Source organism: Hyaloscypha bicolor (assembly GCF_002865645.1).
Source record: "Hyaloscypha bicolor E unplaced genomic scaffold K444scaffold_206, whole genome shotgun sequence".
NCBI classification, from domain to species: domain Eukaryota; kingdom Fungi; phylum Ascomycota; class Leotiomycetes; order Helotiales; family Hyaloscyphaceae; genus Hyaloscypha; species Hyaloscypha bicolor.
Window position 1 is genome coordinate 281,548 of NW_020194708.1, and position 17,203 is coordinate 298,750.

Sequence of the window (17,203 nt, forward strand, 5' to 3'; positions counted from 1 at the left end):
CGATTTATATAGTACTAATATTTATAGATTTATCTATAACAATACCGATATTACTTGAGGTATTAATAATTTCGGTAACTTATATCTTTATAGAATTATAGTACTAATCGAGAATTATAGAACCAAGAGTATAGTAATTAGAAGAGGTATAGCCTAAAGCTTTAAAAAACTCTTGCTATTTGGGAGTCTCAAATTAATAGAAAGACGAATAGGATATAAAGATAGCTATATTAAATAAGGTATTAAGCTTGTGTTTTGAGGAGGCTGGAATACCGTAAGAATGGAAAGTAAGCTTCTTTTGCTTCTTATTATTAGGAAGACCATTTACCTGTTATTCTTTTTAATACTTTTCTATTTGGAGATATAAAGTATATGTTTTAAGGTGATTTTCCATAATTATAGTATTCCATATCCGGGCAAATAGTAGAGGGTCTTTACTGTCTTTATAGTAGCGGCAATGGGCAAATAGCTAGATTATCCAGGTTTTGAGGGCTTCTTATTAAAGGTATCGTAAACCCAATTATGTTTAAGAGCATGCTAAACGTTATTGCCTCCTATTTTATTAATTCTTATAGTATTAATAATTAATAATTAGGAATAATGGAGCATTCAGGAGGGAGATTTTTCCCTGCCGCTTGCTTACCGCTCGCTCGATTAGGCTAGTACGTCACATGACTGTAATATAAGGTGTAAAATGCTTTACTCAATAAATTACGGTAGTAATAGTAAAACACTTTTCTTTTACAATAAAGTGCCAACCCTAATCGTAACCGTACTCGCAATCGTCTGAAGATCTCCCTCTCGTCTAGCCTCTCCTGCCCCTAGCTAGAAATCCCTTTACTTAGCGGCATTCGGTAAATAAGAAAGGGGGAATGACGCCTCTGAACGGAGAATTTGGAGATTCGTGGCGGAGGGTCTCCTATGCCCCCAGGTGAACCAGATAGCAACTGCGACTAAGACAACCCCTAGTACAGCCCCCTCGCCTATTGCTACTTTGTCACCTGTTGAAAGCTTTTGTAGAGGTTGTGAGGTGGATGAGTTTGATGCACTAGGGCTCAACGTGGATGGTTGTGAGGTGGGTGAGTTTGATGCACTAGGGCTCAATGTGGATGTTGGCTCCATTTAAGGTCAGTAAGAAACTTTGGAAATAAGCGGGGGTAGCATACAACAGGCGCATTTGAAGCGGATTGGGACAGGGAGCTCGAAGTTGCCCCAATTCCGTTAGTGAGGGTAAACCACTTTGACCAGTTTGAACCATCTGCGTCCTGGATTTGGAAAGTGTAGTTTCCATTCGCAAGGCTTACGGGTGGGGTGTAGAGGTAGGAAGTTGTCGATGGCGGAAGTTCAGCAATTCTCTCCACTTGCACAAGGTTCTCAACCGGGCCATTTTCTAACCATAGCGTTATTGGGCCAGAAGCATTGACCCAAGTGAGGTTCATAGTGTCATGGCCAGCTGCATACGGGCTGACAAAGAACCCAGGTGACATTGTGAATTTCGATTTCGCGGCGATAAGCTCGAGGAGCAAAAATAAGCATGTAAAAACCTTCCAAAACATCTTGACGGAGTAATACAGATGTACGATTAGATTGATTGAGAATTTATTCGATTATATAACTGTGATGTGGCAAAGCTGTCGACGTTTCTCGTTCCTCGTCTTCCGCAAGAAGCTGAGGTAGTCTGTTTTTTTTATCCCAGCTGGCTCGTTCAGCTCCGTTGGGGGTAACGCGGAGCCTTGTTGGAGGCTGACTGCCAGTTGGGCGACAAAAAGCAAAAAGTCCTTGCCAATGACAATTTAATCCCACCCTGTACTGCCTAGTCTTATATGCACGAGGATGAACTCAGCAGCTTAAGGCTTTCTTCGCAACGAGACGTTGGCTCCACAGAGCCTAACGGGGAGTTTTCGGTATGAACTTACTGCATATGATTGGTGCTGGATGGTTGCTCGGCATAGCCAATCATATAACACCAACTGTCCCGGGCGCTCATGGCCCTCACTGCCACGGGATACCGTGAAGCTCAGCTCGCAACTTACTCCCACTCTCCACCCTTTACTCCCACTCGCCACCCTTTGGAATCACTGATCCAAAAGTGGTCACCGCAATCCTTGTCAGGCCTCCTTTTGCCGTCCCTCGCTTCCTCGGTTGGACCACTTTCTCGTTAAACTGCCAAGTTTCAGTATAGTACTATTTACTCTTGGTATACCTGTGTGTATACGAGTTATTTACTGGCTATAACTTAATCCTAATCCTTTCACCAGGCGACCCAGATTTTGTTACTGCTGCTTCTCCCCAGCCCGAACATCCTGAACCGCAAGATCTTAGGGCTTCTTCCCGTTCTCATTACTTACACTCTTTTCATCAACATAGTTCGTCACACTCGATGCCTTACTCTCCTGGCCCTGGGTCCCAATCGTCAGAAACGGGACAAAGCACAAACCCAACGCCGCACTCGCAACACAAAACCAAAATACACCATGGTACGGCTTGGTCGCCGTTTGAAGAGCTGCAGTTCCAGAGGACTCCGCGTTGTATAGGCTAGCTGAGATGCCGAGACCGATTGCAGAGCAGATCTTGGTCACGGTGTTGAAGATCCCGCCGGCAAGGGATTGTTGGTTTGGTGGGAGTGAGGACATGACGTACATCTGCTTTGGTCAGTTCTGGGACGGAGGTCGGGAACCCGGCAGACTCACGTTGGCGACATTAAACTGCAGGTCGGCACCGATGACCGATAGCAGTAGGGAAGGGAAAATAAACGCCCAGTATGAGCTCTCTTCTTTCATTGTTGCAAGCAAGATGGCAGAGCCGAGATAAGCCAGAGCGCCAATTCCGGTCAAAAGTTTGTTGTTGACACGATGCAAGACCAGTCCAGCGAAAACATTGACCAAAATACCACCGATGGCTTGTGGTAGCAGATGAATGGCAACTTTGAGGGCTGAAAATTTCAGAACATTTTGCATGTATAGAGACAGCCAGAATGCCGATGTAGTGAACGACATGAAGCCCAGTAAAACGACGACGCTGATCTACACGAGTCAATGATTGTTGGAGAGAGTGGAGTGGGATGACAAACGAGAGAGAAGTTTCTGTCCCGCCAGATTTGAAGAGGCATTAATGGGTATTTACAATACCCTTCCCATCCGATAAAGCTCACCATGAGAGCAATACCAAGCACAAGTAGCACCAACACATAGCTTGTTCGCCAACCATGAGCAGCTCCACCTGCAATGCTATTCTAGGTGTTAGTCACCACGGTTGAACATTGATGAGAAGCAACTTACGTCAACGAGGAGCAGAATAACGCAATACCCGCAATACTCAACAAGATTCCAAACAAATCAAGCCTCTTCAAAACATCCCAGCTCAACCTCTCTGTCTCAGCCTGAGTTTTCGGCACAGTCCAAATGGCAGCCACGAAGAAGCATACGTAGATGATGGCCAGCAGCCACAGGGATGCTCTCCAATTAAACAAATTCGCTGCCACCCCTGAAAATATTGACCCCATCACGAACCCAACAGGATTTCCTGCACTGAAGCAGGCGAATGCTTTGTTCTTTCTCTTCGAAGGGACACCGTATGCTGCGCCAAGAATGCCAACAGCAGGAGGAACAGCAGCGGCAGGCCAGAGACCGAGAAGACCTCCAAAAACATCCAGATACATCGCGTTGGTAGCGAATCCAGCAATAAGACTTGATATGGCAAAGGCGGCCATGGCGAAGATAAGGAGAGAGCGCCGACCAAATGTATCAGCTACCTTGGCAAAGAAAAGCAGGAAAGAACCCGAGCTCAGTCTAGACATTGTTAGCAACTTCGAGGGTGGGATATGGAGCGAAAAGCAGAACTCACGCCCCGGAGGCATTGATCCACGTGAGCTGCGCGCTGGTCATATGCAAATCCCTTCCAATGGGCGCCGTAATTACCGTGGTGATACCATATAGAAATGAGCTCATGCCGATAGACATCGTTGCTGTTAGCACGAAGAGACACTCTTGCAATGTTGAATTGAAGCACTCTGGTCGTCGTCCTGAATTTGCCCCCTCCTCCGTGCCGGGATGTGGAGCCGTATGGGATTCCACTGCTGTGAGAGAGGCGTCGACTTGGGCCATTGTCGATGCTCTCCAACGCTAAGAGACTTTGGAGTTGGTGTAGAGAGCGATATATCGACCTTGAAACTTTACAAGAAAAGTTAAAGGGACGGAGATAGTGGCGGGATAGTGTTTGTATGGGCGGTCAGTGGCGCGATCAAAGGTGGGTCGCGCCCTTCACTTCACAGGGTTAACTTCGGCACTCGAAGGGGGTACATTTATAACAGAGATTTGAACCCCGACGGATGTAATTCCTAGAGCTAATATAATATATTATCCCATACTTTATTTGCTATATAGTATAAGAAGGTATAAGCTAGCTAGCTTCCATTATAAAGACTCTTTAAATTATTAATATTCTTACATTATATATAAGATTAAAAGATTTATATAAATCTTATTAAAATAAAATTACTTTGATAAAATTAACACTCTAGCGGCATTACGAGACACAACAGCAAACAAGGCGGACCTCAGATCTGATCAGTCTCGGCCCCGCTACTCCCTAAGCTGAACCGTCACTGGCATCATCCCCTTTGGATGCCCTGTCAACGCACCAGGCAACATACACTGATATGCTAGCTCGCCCAGTACCATCGTGCCGTCTGCAGGATAAACACTACGCACGTCCACCTCACGGATCGTCATGGCCAAAATGACTCTTAGCTCCAGCTGCGCTAGCTCCTGGCCGATGCAATTCCGTGGGCCAAGCTCAAACGGACGAAAAGCGTTCTTGCGCACATGCAGCGGGTCGCCCTCGCGGGCCAACCAGCGCTCCGGCACGAACTCAGCGGCCCGTGGCCAGAAGGCATTAAGGCGGTGCTCAGCCATCGAACAGCCGTACAACATTAAGCCGTCCGTGGCATAACGGGTACCAGTCTCCGGATGAGTGAGGTAGAAGCTTGCGCTGCCGCGACGCACAGTGCCGACGGGTGGGAACAGGCGCAGAGTCTCTTTGATGACGGCTGACGTGTATGGGAGCTGGTTCAGGAGCTGGGGCGACGCGGTGATAGTGGCAGATGCGGTACTGGGGTTTGTACCGAAGACAGCGTCGTGCTCGGCACGCAGGGTTGCGAGGGTGGCGGGGTTGGTGTGCAGGAGGTGGAAGGCAAAGCTAAGTGTGCTAGCGGTCGTGTCGTGGCCTGCAAAGATGAAGATTTTCAGGTTCTCGATGGTCTGGTTGATGAAGCGAGCGTTTGCATTGCTAGATTGGGAGACGGGTTGGACTTCAGTCACATATGATTTGATGGCGAGGTCCGTGATAGTCTGCGGGCCTTTGATGGGTGTGCCGTGTCGGGCGATGCTACGCTCGATGTGCGGCTGGAGAAAGTTCTTTATGATGCGGTTGTTGTTCCATGTCATCAGCGGTCGGGAAGGATTCATTGCTTTACGGAGGGTAGAAGGTGAGTTGTCGACAAGGAGCCAGCTGATTTGATTCTTCATCACGTTGTAGAATCGGTTTGTCCGGGTTTGGCAATGGAGTCGTGTGTCCCTATGTGCGCTCGGCTCAGTTGATTTGGTCCAGAGAGAACGACACGCTTGCCGTAGGGGATTGAACTTACAGTACAGCTCGGCCGATAACATCTATCGTCACCTTCATTGCCTGTTCTTCCAATTTCACCACCTCTCCCGATTTAGCGACACTCTTCAGCCAGGCTCTGAATACGTGAACCTCCTCGAGAATAGCTGGGACAAACGAAAGGAGGTTCTTAGCCGAGAATCCAGGATTGAAAATGCTTCTCCAGGCCTTCCACTCTTGGCCCTCCAGGTTCACCAGGTCCTTACACTGGGTGAACGGCATAAATTCCTTGCGCATCATGTCGTGCTTTGGTAAGGACGTCTCCTGCGTGAACTGGGACATCATGTCTGGGTGGAATACGGCCAGCATTGGTGGAGCAAAAGGCCAGGTATCAACGTAGACAAGCCCGCAATTGCAGATTTCCGGGTACTCTTTGGCCAGCAGGAGCGGAACATATTGGCCACTTGTGTCGAGCGGATACTTGGCCATAAGCCGAGCTACGACTGGCAGATGCCCAAGGAGGAATGAATGGGGCAAGAATTTCTGAATGCGCCCGCGTAAGCTTGCGTATATGGAACGAGAAGAGAATGGACTCACAACTCCATCCTCCTTTGCAGCCTTCCGAACCAATGAGCGAACTTGATAGAGACGGTGGAAGAACTTTAAGACCGCGAAGAGGACGAGAATGCCGATTGTCCTCGCGACCAGCCCAAAAGTAATTGGTACGTCTACCAATGAAGCCATTCTTACCCCAGTTTTGGTTTTGAATGCCGAGCGCCTAGAATTAATCGTCGCCGAAATTTAAAGATTGACGGCGGTGAAGATGGAACAATGTGAAGAGAGGCACTTGCTTAATGGAGCTGCAATCTCACGTAAGCTGTGCATCTCACGTAAGTCATGGATCTAATCAAAATAGCTGAGAAATGCGCCATGTTACGTTTTTCTGTAATAAAATAAGGCGAAAATGTAAAACGACCCCCTCCCTGCCGCCCCCGGGTGTCGATTGGGGGACCAGACCAGCCACCAACCCAAAGTAGAGGCGCTCGGACAGGAACACCGAAAATCTGGCTTTTTTCTTTGATTTAATTCAATTATATGAGAAAAAGTAAAACGACCCCTCTTCCCTCCCCTGATATTGATTTGGGGTATTAATTAAGGCAAGGGTATTAATAACTTGTAATTAGCTTTTTGAGCTCTTTAAAAATCTTAAGTTATAATATTTTAATATAAGTATAAGCTAATATATTATAACTTTTATATTATAATTATATATTTCTTAATTTATAATAAAAAGATTTTTTAAAATATAATTTAATATTATAATAGAAATTTTATTCTTATTAATTATATAATATAATTAAATAACCTCTAAATATTTATATATCTGGCTTTATATATATATTTCTCGCTTTTCTTAGTTCTTAGAAATTAATTAACCTTTATTCTCTAATTTTATATCTCACTTATATATTATAATTTTATATTATAAGAGCCTATTTTTCTTTATATATTATTACTTGTTTTATATTTTTATTATATTAATAATCTAGAAAAGATTATATTTTAAAACTTTATTCTTATATACTTTTCTTATAATATAAAATTATTTTTAAGCTTTAATTATATTATTAATTTATATAATAATAATAATTTCTTTTATTTAGTTTAAACCTTTTTCTTTATTTTCTTTTATAACTACTTTTAAATATATTATATTTTAGCTAATTTTATAAATATTATAATCTTTTAGCTTAGCTAATAATATAATAATAATAAGCTTAATTTATATATTATATTATATTTTTTATTTAGTTTTATTAAAATTAAAATAAGATTTATTTTTATTAATAAAAATAAAAATAATATAATTAAGTTTTAAGAATATTAAAATAAGCCTTTATAAATATTTAATTAATTTTTAATAAATATTTATATTTATTTAATATATATTTAAATAATATTTAAATAATATTTAAGAATATTTATTCGCGGATTAAGTTTGCTTACCCGCAGCTTAGGCTAAAGCAATAGCAGCTCAAGCCCAAAGACAGAAATAGAGAATGTCTTGAAAACATTCCTATATTAAACTAGTTGTTTCCCTAGCTTTAGTGATTCGCCCCCTATTATTAAGCGAGCCGGCACATTTTTAGCGACCCAGACTCCCACGCCATAAAAGAATTCGAGATAAGCGGAAACTGCGATGTTGCCTGTGGGTTTGCATATTTAGCTCGAACGTTCGAATCTTATTATTTTTTTGGCGCCACTTCTAGACATCCTTGACGAAGCAAGCAAGTCATAATGCGAGCTAGTAGCCTATGCACGTGAGGTTACATAGCAGCAAGGTAAGATACAAGGATACTTTCAGCGTATCTCTGTCTCACCTTATCCTTCGGGTTGCAGAGTAGGGTGGTATTGGGAAATGTCCTGAAAAAACACTCCCGAAATTTGCAATAAAGGTAGAGACGATACTAAGGTGGTCACGCTCCGCAAGTGAGGAATTGGAATATGGTATACTCGATTTGTTTGTAGAAGGTGTGACGAGACTTTGGAGTGCGAAGTCGTGGAAATTGTTATATTCCCTTCGAGTAGAAAGCAGATTCACGCACCCAAGAAACAAAGTGAATATTTGTGATCGTTGAAGACCCCCGCCCTGAAAAGTAATCGCGAGAATATTATAACTGTCTCTTCTTCAGCAAATTAGCCAACCCAGACACAACGTCGATGACCGTGTCCGGCTCCTGGCTTTTCGCCTTCTTCACCACCTCGTCGAACCGTTCCCAGACCGCGATGTACTTCTTATCGCTTTCGCCCGTAGTGCCGATCTCCAGAAACGCCTCTTTCATGCGCTCATGCTTCCTTAGGGTGCGGAAGTCTTCCATCGTAAGGCCTTTATGCTTCGCTCTCTCCGTCGGATTAAGGGCACCAACCTGCACAGAGTACAGGATGACGGCTGCCAGGCCGGCAGCCAGCGCCGTCGCCACCGACGACCCGGTCAAGGAGGTGTGCTTGTCGAGGGGCCCATCGCCGGTCCGCGGCTCGACGTTCTGCCCGGGGAAGATGAAGTCGATGGCGCTCTGGTCGCCGATCCACTTGGACGCGGTGCCGGATGCCTCGGCCGCGCCGATCTTGAAGAGTCTCTTGGTGGATGACGCGGCTGGGAAGCTGCGGTCCCGGTACACGCCTTGGTCGGTCGCCGCGCAGAACATCAGGATGCCTTCGTTGGCTGCAAGCTCGATGGCCTTCTCGAGCCGGCCGATGCCTTTGGTGTTCATTTCTGTCCGTTCGATGGTCCATGACATGGAGATTATTTGCACACCTTTGTCCACGGCGGCTTGAATAGCCTAGGAAGGAAATGAGTTCACGGTTAGTCGGTGCAATTTTGGGTGTTGGTGCAGACCGAAAGGTCCCCTTTTAGATGATGAGGCTACATACCTTTGCTGCACTCTCGGCGGTGATCTGCCTCTTCCCAGCCTCGATCACATATTCATCTAGTTTCAGCACATAAAGCCTCACGCCAGGGCACACTCGACAGATCAAGCCCGCCATTGCGGTTCCATGACCGCCGCTCGACACATAATACGGCTGGTTGAGGTTCTGCTCCATGCTTCGGTGACAGAAGCTTCGGCCTCCCACAATTCTGCTCTGCAGTGAGATGTCTTTGATGTCGATGCCGTCGTCAATCAATGCTACTGTGATAGGCTCCTCGAGCACTAGCGGTGGTTCGATGTTTTGTGCCATGTTCTGCAGCACGTCGGCGTAAGCGTCCATGGTCGCTAACCATCGATGCTGCACCTCTTGCTCTGCCTGCTGAGCGTCTACCTGTGCTGCTGCACTCCCTTCGACGGTAGAGTGCTGCTTAGAGATCGATTCTACCACGACTTTGGGGCAGTGCTTCTTCATGCGGTCTTTGAATGCCTGCACGTATTGCTTTGAACGCTCCAAGGTTTCAAGTCCCTGGCTAACGTGTCAGATATTTCTGTTGCTCGTGGTCTACTTCGATGCCAGGGAGGAAATGGTGGTGGTGGTAGTGGTGCTGTAGGGTGCGATTATTTAATAGCCAAACTCACCTGTCGCTCATGCAAATGCACCTTTTCCAGTTTCTCCAGCTTTGCCAGGCCCTCTGGCTCACTCCACCCTCTCAGAATCGTATTGTTGCCGCCCCAATAGAGATGCACAGTCCGCACCATTGGCGCTACCGTGTGAATGACCTCGCTGCACAAATCAATCTTGCGCCAATCCCAGTCCTCCACACTCATCCCTTTGAGCGCCTTCTCAATGGCGTCGTCGCTGTGCGCTGGCTCCTTAAGATCGTCTACAATAACCCTGAGAATGGTCTTGACGTTCCTCTGCTCCTTGAGCCACCTGAAAAGGAAGTCCAGATCGGTGCGGCCCGGACCATCAGCCCTGGAATGTCCCTTGTTAGAACTTTGTGGACCCTGCGGGCCTTCAACTCGAACTTGTGGTACCGCTACATATTGGAGAACATCCTCAAACTTGAGATACTCGACGCCGCTCTTAATCCAGCTCTGGCTGATGGTCGGGCCGCAACCGTACAGATCAAAATAGATCTGGCGTTCTGGGCGGCAGCGACGATAAGTCAGACGTGTTTTGAGATACGGAAAAAAGCAGGCGCGGATTAAATAGGAGACATACCTTGTGAAGGGCCATACAGGAACTCGACAGCCTCATCGTGCTTCCTTGTCCTCAGATAATGCAGTTTGAGGAAGCTCTTGATTGCATTGGCGGCGTCAAGTGACGGCTTGGTGCACTCTTTCGAGTCCTTTTTGGACTTCGTCTGCCCTTTTGATGGCTTTCTGTTCTTGAGACCGGCGCTTGGTCTCTTCGCACGATCCTTCCCAACTACACTACCATCCGCGCCAGGGTCTTCATTTATCCCTATAGTCGACTTGTTCTTTGGCAAATCCACCACCTGTGCTGCCGCCGCTCTTGAAGCGCCAACACCATACTTCCCGGGGGGCGCGTTTGACATAGTGTTTACTCTTTGCACCATTCGGAAGCTGTGGGTTGACGGTGGACGATGCGGCCTGTATTGTCTATGATCCGGCCGGTCTTGCTTCCCCAAGCCATCCATCACTGAACCCTCTGGTTTACCTTGGCTACTACCACCACCTCGGTCAGGCTCTTTTCCTCCACCTTCTCTCTGAAGGGCGATATCTTGGGCCTTCTTAGCCTGGTTGATTGCCTCTGTGTGGGTCTCTTCGTGGAAGCGGTATGGCGACAAGCCCTTGCTGTTCACAATATCCATTCCCGCGTCGGACTTTGCCACAAGAGCTTTGACGATTTTGATCTGCTCCTCGGAACAGAACTCGTACTTGACGGCATAATGAAGTGGGGTGTTACCCTGATTATCCTGAACACATAATGTCTTCTTTCCAGCCAAGCCGATGAGGAACAAGATATGGACCTGCGGGATCCTCTTGCAAATCACGCTGTGGAGGCAGGTCTGTTTCTCCGAGCATTGGATGGCGAGAACGTCGTCGATGGTCTCGTGGGCTTCACACATGGTGCGAAGCAACCGTTGGACCTTCTTCGCACGCGTGGCTGCGATATAGAGAGGTGTCTTGCGGTCTCCATCCTTCTCAGCAAGCAGATTCTCGGGCAGTCGCACTAGAATCTTCACGAGCGAGTCGAGCTGTTCTATTGGGGGCAAGGTTTCCTTGTCGCCCAGCGCCAACAGGTGTAGCATGTTAGACTGGTCCTCGTCGAGGGTCTTCGCTCTAAAAACATCGTTGTTCCGCGCGATGAAGGAATCGCGCTGTGAGGAGTTTGTCAGGTCCAACGCGCCAGACTTGAGGTCAAGAATGATTTCGTCTAATCGCTTCTTCACGTCGATCTCCTCCTCCTCTCCGTAGTCCTCTCCGTAGTCCTCATCGTTATCCTCATCACTTCCTTCACTGGCTAGTTCTTCGTCGTTCTCCACATCGATGGATTCTGGCTCATCATCTAGATCCGCATGCGGTGCCATGATGCCGTTGTGTCACGCGTGGTCCGCAAAAAAGCTTCGCTCGCTCCTGGCATTGCACAATCGTTGCGGTATCTTACCTTATCTATCACGGGCCTCACGGGTTTCACGGGGGAGGGAATGAAAGGTGGACGCTCAAGCCTCGGGAGAGCGAAAATGCAAATCAGCTGGATTGCTCCAAGTTCAGAGAGAGATGCAGGTTGCGCCTGCACAAACACCAGAAGTGTAAGTACGATGTAAGTACGAAGGAAGTACAAAGGAAGCACGGCACAGCAAGGTGGTTAAGGTCGTCTTAGTGATCGTTGGTGCTAGTGCTAGTGCTAGCGCCCGTTCCTACAGTACAGTACAACGTATCTAGGGAAAATAATGTAGCGAGAGAGCCACAGACAAGGGCTAAAAGCCAATTAAAAGTTCGTATTGTTTGCTTTCTGGTCCGTGCCAGTGCGGAACACCCCTGTCTCGCTACATTATTTTCCCTAGATACGTTGTAGCTCTGTCGAGCCCCATTAAACACGGCTCGATCCGCCCCCAAAGCTCAACCCCAGCCTCAATCCAACTTCAAGCACAACCACAACCACAAGCACAAGCACAAGCACGAGCACAACCCCAGCCCCAGCCCGACCCACCCTCATCTTCGTCACCCGCTGGCGCCGTCGTTGGTGAATGCAATGGCGCTGAGGGCCTGGAGATCGACCTTGCCCAGCTGGTCGACTTCATAGTGCTGCAGTTTATGCGTGGGCGGCAGCGATGGGTCATAGAGGATCGGGTCGTCCTTGGGCGTCTTCCCAAACAGCCAGGACACCGAGCTGCGCAGATCTGCCTGGGCACGGATCGTGACGATGGCCTGGAACGCGGACGACGACGACGACGACGACGCAGGGGCTGCCCGCTGCAGCAGGACCGCCGTCCGCACATGTGCAGGCACGCCCGTCTCCACGCTGCGGTTCTCGATCAGGGCCCAACTGACGCCGTTCGAGGCCCCGTAGTTGCGGCCCACCAGATCGATGGAGCCCACCACGGTGGTGGCATCGCTGGTCTCGCGGCTCACGCTCTTCTCCCACGTCAGGCCCGCGCCCAGGGAAATGCCCAGCGCCCCACCCCCCGCCTCCGCCTTCGCGCCCCGCGTCGTGCTCTCGGTCTGCGGCGTCGGCACGACCGTCATGCGACCCCGGGGTGCTATCTTTAGTACCGCAGGGGCTGGGTCGCCGCCAGTGCTGGCGAAGACGAAGCTCATTTTTGCCTCGACGATGCGGCGAGCGCGCTTGTTGGGGTCGAACTGGAAATCAAAGACCAGCAGCGTGGCGAGCTCGCCCTCCGGCTCCAGGGTTCCGTGGACCACGTCGACTGCCACGCAGTGGATGCTCACTGAGCCCTTGCGCTCAATCACGTTGCTTCGCTGGTATGGCTGTGAGGGGTCATTCTGCGTCCGGTAGGTGCTTGCTTCGTCGCCCTCGTCGCCGGAACCTAGTTCGATCTCGATCGCAGTGGCATCGTCAACGAGATTGCTGTTCTCAGCCATGAATGGCTGTGTTCGATTTTGCGGATGTCGGTGCTGGTCTGCAATTGAGGATCGAGCCTGAAGAGCCAAGAAGAAATAGAACGAACGAAAACGATGGATGCCGAACGAGTCAAGGGTCAAACGCGTTTGGAGGTCTGCAAGGGCCTGGATTGCCCCAGAACTGGAGGGGCTTGCTGCAGGATCCGAGGAAGGCTGGCCGTCCCGTCTTTCAAGCCGCTCTCCTATCTGATTTCCTGACTTCCGACGAATCGATGATTGGCACCAAGGAGCTAGAGAGCTATTCTGAGGCTCCGCCAGACCTGTCGCTTGCAAGATTTCTGCCCCCGTCCTGTTGTAAGTGTTTCTTGAGCTGCCACGTATTCCTGCATTCCTCATGCAGTATTTGAAACGCAGTGTAACATCTGCGTATGTTAGTAATAGTTGATGGGATTCGTGAGTTGACGGAGCCAACCAGATCGTGGCAATCTTCCAGCTCTTTCCAAAACAGGACGCCTAGAAGGACAGATGACGTGAGATGGCGGTAGATCCTGGAGGCCGTGGCGCTTGCGAACAACTCTCTGCAAGCCTCCTGTCAGCCTGTCACACGGCTGTCGTAAAGCGGCCTGTTGGGCTTGTTGGGGGCCATTATGAAACCGAGGCCACTCGCCCTGATCGTGTGTGGCACGGCAGAGCTGTGTGGATGGTACCTCAATTCGAAGGGAAGAAGAAGCAGCAGCAGCAGCAGCAGCAGCAGCAGCAGCAGGAGGACGTCCTGATCCCTTCCCGATGGCAATTTTATAAATCCGCTTTCGCCCATTTCCATCTATCTTCAGAGTTTGCAAGTTGGCTTGGAGGCTAGAGCCTCTAAGATACGAGATTCCTCGCTGACGAAACGATGTCTGAGGCGTCTGCCCGCAGCAGCAATGCTTCCCCAACAGAGGACCAGCACAGAGTTCCCAGTGGAGAGGTCGATTGTGACCCCATCGTCATGGCACCAACGCGTCCTGACGGTCTGGTTCTGCTGTGGCATGAAGATTCCGGCGATGTCGTGAGTGTCTTGAGTGACTATGAGTAAGTCTTGTATTACTCACCGGCTGGGGGTCTACTGATTCATGTCACCCATCGCAGCATTGTCGCTGTCCACGGAATCCATGGAGAACGAGACATGCCATGGACAAACCAAGGGTCCGGTGATAGTTCCTGGATGCGTTACCGCAATTGGGAAGGCAAGCGTGTTATGTCATTCGGCTACGACGTGCGCCGAATTCTAGCAGGACGCCAGACGCGCGAGGTCATCCGCAAGCAGGCTTTGCAGCTCTTAGACGATCTCATGTTGGAGAGAAAGAATGATATCAAGGTATGAAGCAGATTGAAATCTCCCTGAGTGGGAGGGATGGCTGACGATATGTCGGTAGCGACGTCCAATCGCCTTTCTTGCGCATGATATTGGAGGAATCATCGTGAAGGACGTATGTTGTAAAGAGTTCGACGATCTTGAGCCTCAATTAGCTAAGCAATGATTGACTATCTAGGTGCTGGTGGCTGCGAGCCTCCATGCCAACATCTACGGTGACATTTTTGACTACACTCGCCTTCTCGTACGTGTTGCTACTGCTCTCTTCACCATGCAATTGCCTTTTTCTCTGACCGCGGAAGATCTTCTACGGATGTCCACATAGAAGCGATGGCATCTCCGATATGGAGAATAGGATAGCTCGGTTCCTTTTCGGACGTTCTGTGAACAGCAAGTTTGGTGACGCGGTCACCATGAAATCAACAGGGAGCCTTGCGACCGCCGCAGTGGAGATCAATGGTCTTTTCCTGCAGTCCAAGAGCATTTTGCGAACCCACGCCGTCAGCATCTACGCGGGCGGAGATGAAAAAGACATTGATATCGATCCGGTAGGTAGTAGGAGTCGAGCTTCCCCTCCCCTTGTTCCATAGGTTCTGCTCATGAGACCACATGACTAACTGGTCTAGGTATTTGACATATTTTGCGGTACCCTTGGCGCCCCGTTCGAGAGACAAATAAAGTCCAGCAGCGCAGACCACGATGAAATCTTCCAAAACCCACAGAAGATGCAATTACGTACGGAAACTCGCTAGAGTCTGAATGGTCTAGGCCTTGTAACTGACAAGACATCATAGAACTCGCCCCGGATTCTAGAACATTAAGCCACGAGCGCACGCTATTGAACTTGGCATCCCCATTCTTTGCTCTCCTCACTGCCCACAATCCTGACCACCCGTTTAGTTGGATCACTTCGGATAAGACATATCAAACATGGCTAAACTGGCCAGATCCGCAACTGCTCTACATATACGGGAAAGGAGCACAGGAAGCTTCAGAGTACATCTTTTATAGCCTTGACGAGACTCGCCAAGCGAGTGAGAAGAACGAAGTCGTTGTTCTTTTCACTTTCGACGCATATGATGTCCGCTACAGATCCACCAACGATATGCTAAGCACATTTTTAGCTCAGATAATTAATCACCACCCAAGTCTTGCAGAGTTTGTTCTCCTCCAATTCAACAATCTCAGACTCGATCGTAGCATGAATAAGGTTGACCTCCTCTGCTGGTTTGAGTATTTTCGCATCAGAGGCCAGATTGATGGCGTGACTTGTGTCATCAACCACTTCGACGATTGTGACGACGCTTCACGGAAACGATTCATTCGTCGATTCGCATACATTTCAGAACGTCAAGAACGCCCGTGGAAGATTGTTGTGACCTCTCGCGAGCCAGGTGCCTTGTTGGATGAGCTTTCTGGCTGCCAAACTCTAGATCTCGACAGTCTTTTGGTTGATGCAGCCGCGACTACGCATCCGGACTCATTACGCTTACTTCAGCTCACACCGCGAATCGGGTCAGAGACAGACTCTATCGATAAGAAGATGTCGAAACTTGATAAAGTGGACCCCGTGGTGCGGCAAGTGATTCTGCAGCAAGCGCGTGTACGCGATGAATGGTCAGCGTACACCACCTCGCTTCAGTTTCAACTCGGCTCAGCTGAAGATCCAACGCTCAATTCGATTCTGAAACTTATTCTTGGAGGTGTACCTGACCCTCTTCTGGCGCGCCGTATTCTCATTTGGGCTATATATTCCGTCCTGCCACTGACAATATGGGAGCTGGGAACTGCCATCTTCATTAGCTTCTCGAAAGGTCGCGAAACCGAACACACGGCAAGTGCGGATTTCATTGCAGACATCGTGGATAAAATCCACATCTGGTTCGCAGGCATTCTCAAGATTACGGAAAACGAAATTATGGTGGTAAATGTGCAAATACGACAAGCACTCCTGGAGCTGACGAAAGACGAAGTCCCAGGTGTGCACCAAACCATTGTCGAGACTTGTCTCCAGTACCTACAGCGGGATAGCGTCAAGGAGATTATTGAGACGAAGTATATACAACCATTTATCCCGACAGATGTTGACCCGTCTTCAATGGATGCCCCCACTTTCCCAGACCGCACCAGTCTCTATTCGTATGCCATCAAGTATTGGACAGATCATTTTGCGCTCATTCCTCCTCGCCTTAGACCTCGAAATCTACTCCGCCAGTTTGTCGAATCCAAGTCGGTGTACTGCTGGTCGCAGGGCCACTGGGTCCTAGCACAACCTATATTGAGAAGTGCTCGCTTCCAATCCTTATACCCTCTCTTCACTGCTTTGGGTCTGGCTGAGGATGCTGAACCATGGCGTAACGGGGACACCGATCTCTCACTTGCGCTTGCCGAGGCAGCAATGAACGGCTTTCCTGCTGAGGTCCGAAAGCTTCTATCACAAATGAAGCATTCTGAGGCAGCTTTGCAGGAAACTCTTGTCACTGCGGGCTCGAATGGCGATGAAGACACCCTAATGTATTTGATCAGACACATTGAAAAGGATTACAAGAACTTCAACTGGCCAGTCTCTCTCCTATACCGGGCTGCGTGGCTGGGTATGGATCAAGTTGTGTCAGCTCTTCTAGACCTAGGAATCCCCGTGCGCCCAAATGACCCAACACGGCAATCCACACCTCTCCACATTGCAGCCCGCAATGGTCATGTCGAGGTTCTGAAAGTGTTGCTCAAGGGTGGGGCAGACGTCAACTACCGTGGGCCCTATGGACAA

General features: G+C 48.7%; 5 protein-coding genes across 5 annotated transcripts; all 5 read right to left on the reverse strand.

The window, feature by feature from the left end:
• Positions 1–765: 765 nt before the first annotated feature.
• Positions 766–1,554, reverse strand: K444DRAFT_301954 (uncharacterized protein). The gene is made up of 2 exons (XM_024871727.1): positions 1,167–1,554; positions 766–1,116 (listed from the first exon to the last, which is right to left on the reverse strand). The coding sequence occupies exons 1-2, from the start codon at positions 1,485–1,487 to the stop codon at positions 838–840; spliced, it is 600 nt and encodes a 199-aa protein (XP_024726060.1). The 5' UTR covers positions 1,488–1,554; the 3' UTR covers positions 766–837.
• Positions 1,555–2,114: 560 nt separating this feature from the next.
• K444DRAFT_605808 (membrane transporter) lies at positions 2,115–4,151 on the reverse strand. The gene is made up of 5 exons (XM_024878876.1): positions 3,844–4,151; positions 3,279–3,788; positions 3,071–3,227; positions 2,691–3,023; positions 2,115–2,642 (listed from the first exon to the last, which is right to left on the reverse strand). The coding sequence occupies exons 1-5, from the start codon at positions 4,101–4,103 to the stop codon at positions 2,319–2,321; spliced, it is 1,584 nt and encodes a 527-aa protein (XP_024726061.1). The 5' UTR covers positions 4,104–4,151; the 3' UTR covers positions 2,115–2,318.
• Positions 4,152–4,496: 345 nt separating this feature from the next.
• K444DRAFT_605811 (cytochrome P450) lies at positions 4,497–6,407 on the reverse strand. The gene is made up of 3 exons (XM_024878877.1): positions 6,199–6,407; positions 5,645–6,144; positions 4,497–5,574 (listed from the first exon to the last, which is right to left on the reverse strand). The coding sequence occupies exons 1-3, from the start codon at positions 6,343–6,345 to the stop codon at positions 4,581–4,583; spliced, it is 1,641 nt and encodes a 546-aa protein (XP_024726062.1). The 5' UTR covers positions 6,346–6,407; the 3' UTR covers positions 4,497–4,580.
• A 1,706-nt stretch (positions 6,408–8,113) lies between these two features.
• Positions 8,114–11,822, reverse strand: K444DRAFT_605812 (subtilisin-like protein). The gene is made up of 4 exons (XM_024878878.1): positions 10,255–11,822; positions 9,669–10,177; positions 9,034–9,555; positions 8,114–8,942 (listed from the first exon to the last, which is right to left on the reverse strand). Exons 1-4 carry the CDS (start codon positions 11,585–11,587, stop codon positions 8,274–8,276), a joined length of 3,033 nt encoding a protein of 1,010 aa, XP_024726063.1. The 5' UTR covers positions 11,588–11,822; the 3' UTR covers positions 8,114–8,273.
• A 48-nt stretch (positions 11,823–11,870) lies between these two features.
• K444DRAFT_623094 (uncharacterized protein) lies at positions 11,871–13,150 on the reverse strand. Its single transcript, XM_024882236.1, has one exon. The coding sequence runs from the start codon at positions 13,101–13,103 to the stop codon at positions 12,222–12,224; it is 882 nt and encodes a 293-aa protein (XP_024726064.1). The 5' UTR covers positions 13,104–13,150; the 3' UTR covers positions 11,871–12,221.
• Between the last annotated feature and the right edge of the window lie 4,053 nt (positions 13,151–17,203).

Excerpts from the sequence above, each read along its gene's own strand:
- K444DRAFT_605811 (XM_024878877.1), bottom strand. The coding sequence starts at position 6,345 with ATGGCTTCATTGGTAGACGTACCAATTACTTTTGGGCTGGTCGCGAGG. Across the intron at positions 6,145-6,198 it reads CTGCAAAGGAGGATGGAGTT|AAATTCTTGCCCCATTCATT; the intron begins GTGAGTCCATTC and ends GGGCGCATTCAG. Across the intron at positions 5,575-5,644 it reads GTTATCGGCCGAGCTGTACT|GGACACACGACTCCATTGCC; the intron begins GTAAGTTCAATC and ends GAGCGCACATAG.
- K444DRAFT_605812 (XM_024878878.1), bottom strand. The coding sequence starts at position 11,587 with ATGGCACCGCATGCGGATCTAGATGATGAGCCAGAATCCATCGATGTG. Across the intron at positions 10,178-10,254 it reads CCTGTATGGCCCTTCACAAG|AACGCCAGATCTATTTTGAT; the intron begins GTATGTCTCCTA and ends GCTGCCGCCCAG. Across the intron at positions 9,556-9,668 it reads TGCATTTGCATGAGCGACAG|GGACTTGAAACCTTGGAGCG; the intron begins GTGAGTTTGGCT and ends CACGTTAGCCAG.
- K444DRAFT_623094 (XM_024882236.1), bottom strand. The coding sequence starts at position 13,103 with ATGGCTGAGAACAGCAATCTCGTTGACGATGCCACTGCGATCGAGATC.
- K444DRAFT_605808 (XM_024878876.1), bottom strand. The coding sequence starts at position 4,103 with ATGGCCCAAGTCGACGCCTCTCTCACAGCAGTGGAATCCCATACGGCT. Across the intron at positions 3,228-3,278 it reads TTATTCTGCTCCTCGTTGAC|CATTGCAGGTGGAGCTGCTC; the intron begins GTAAGTTGCTTC and ends CACCTAGAATAG. Across the intron at positions 3,024-3,070 it reads GGGACAGAAACTTCTCTCTC|ATCAGCGTCGTCGTTTTACT; the intron begins GTTTGTCATCCC and ends TGACTCGTGTAG.
- K444DRAFT_301954 (XM_024871727.1), bottom strand. The coding sequence starts at position 1,487 with ATGTCACCTGGGTTCTTTGTCAGCCCGTATGCAGCTGGCCATGACACT. Across the intron at positions 1,117-1,166 it reads CCGCTTCAAATGCGCCTGTT|CCAACATCCACATTGAGCCC; the intron begins GTATGCTACCCC and ends CCTTAAATGGAG.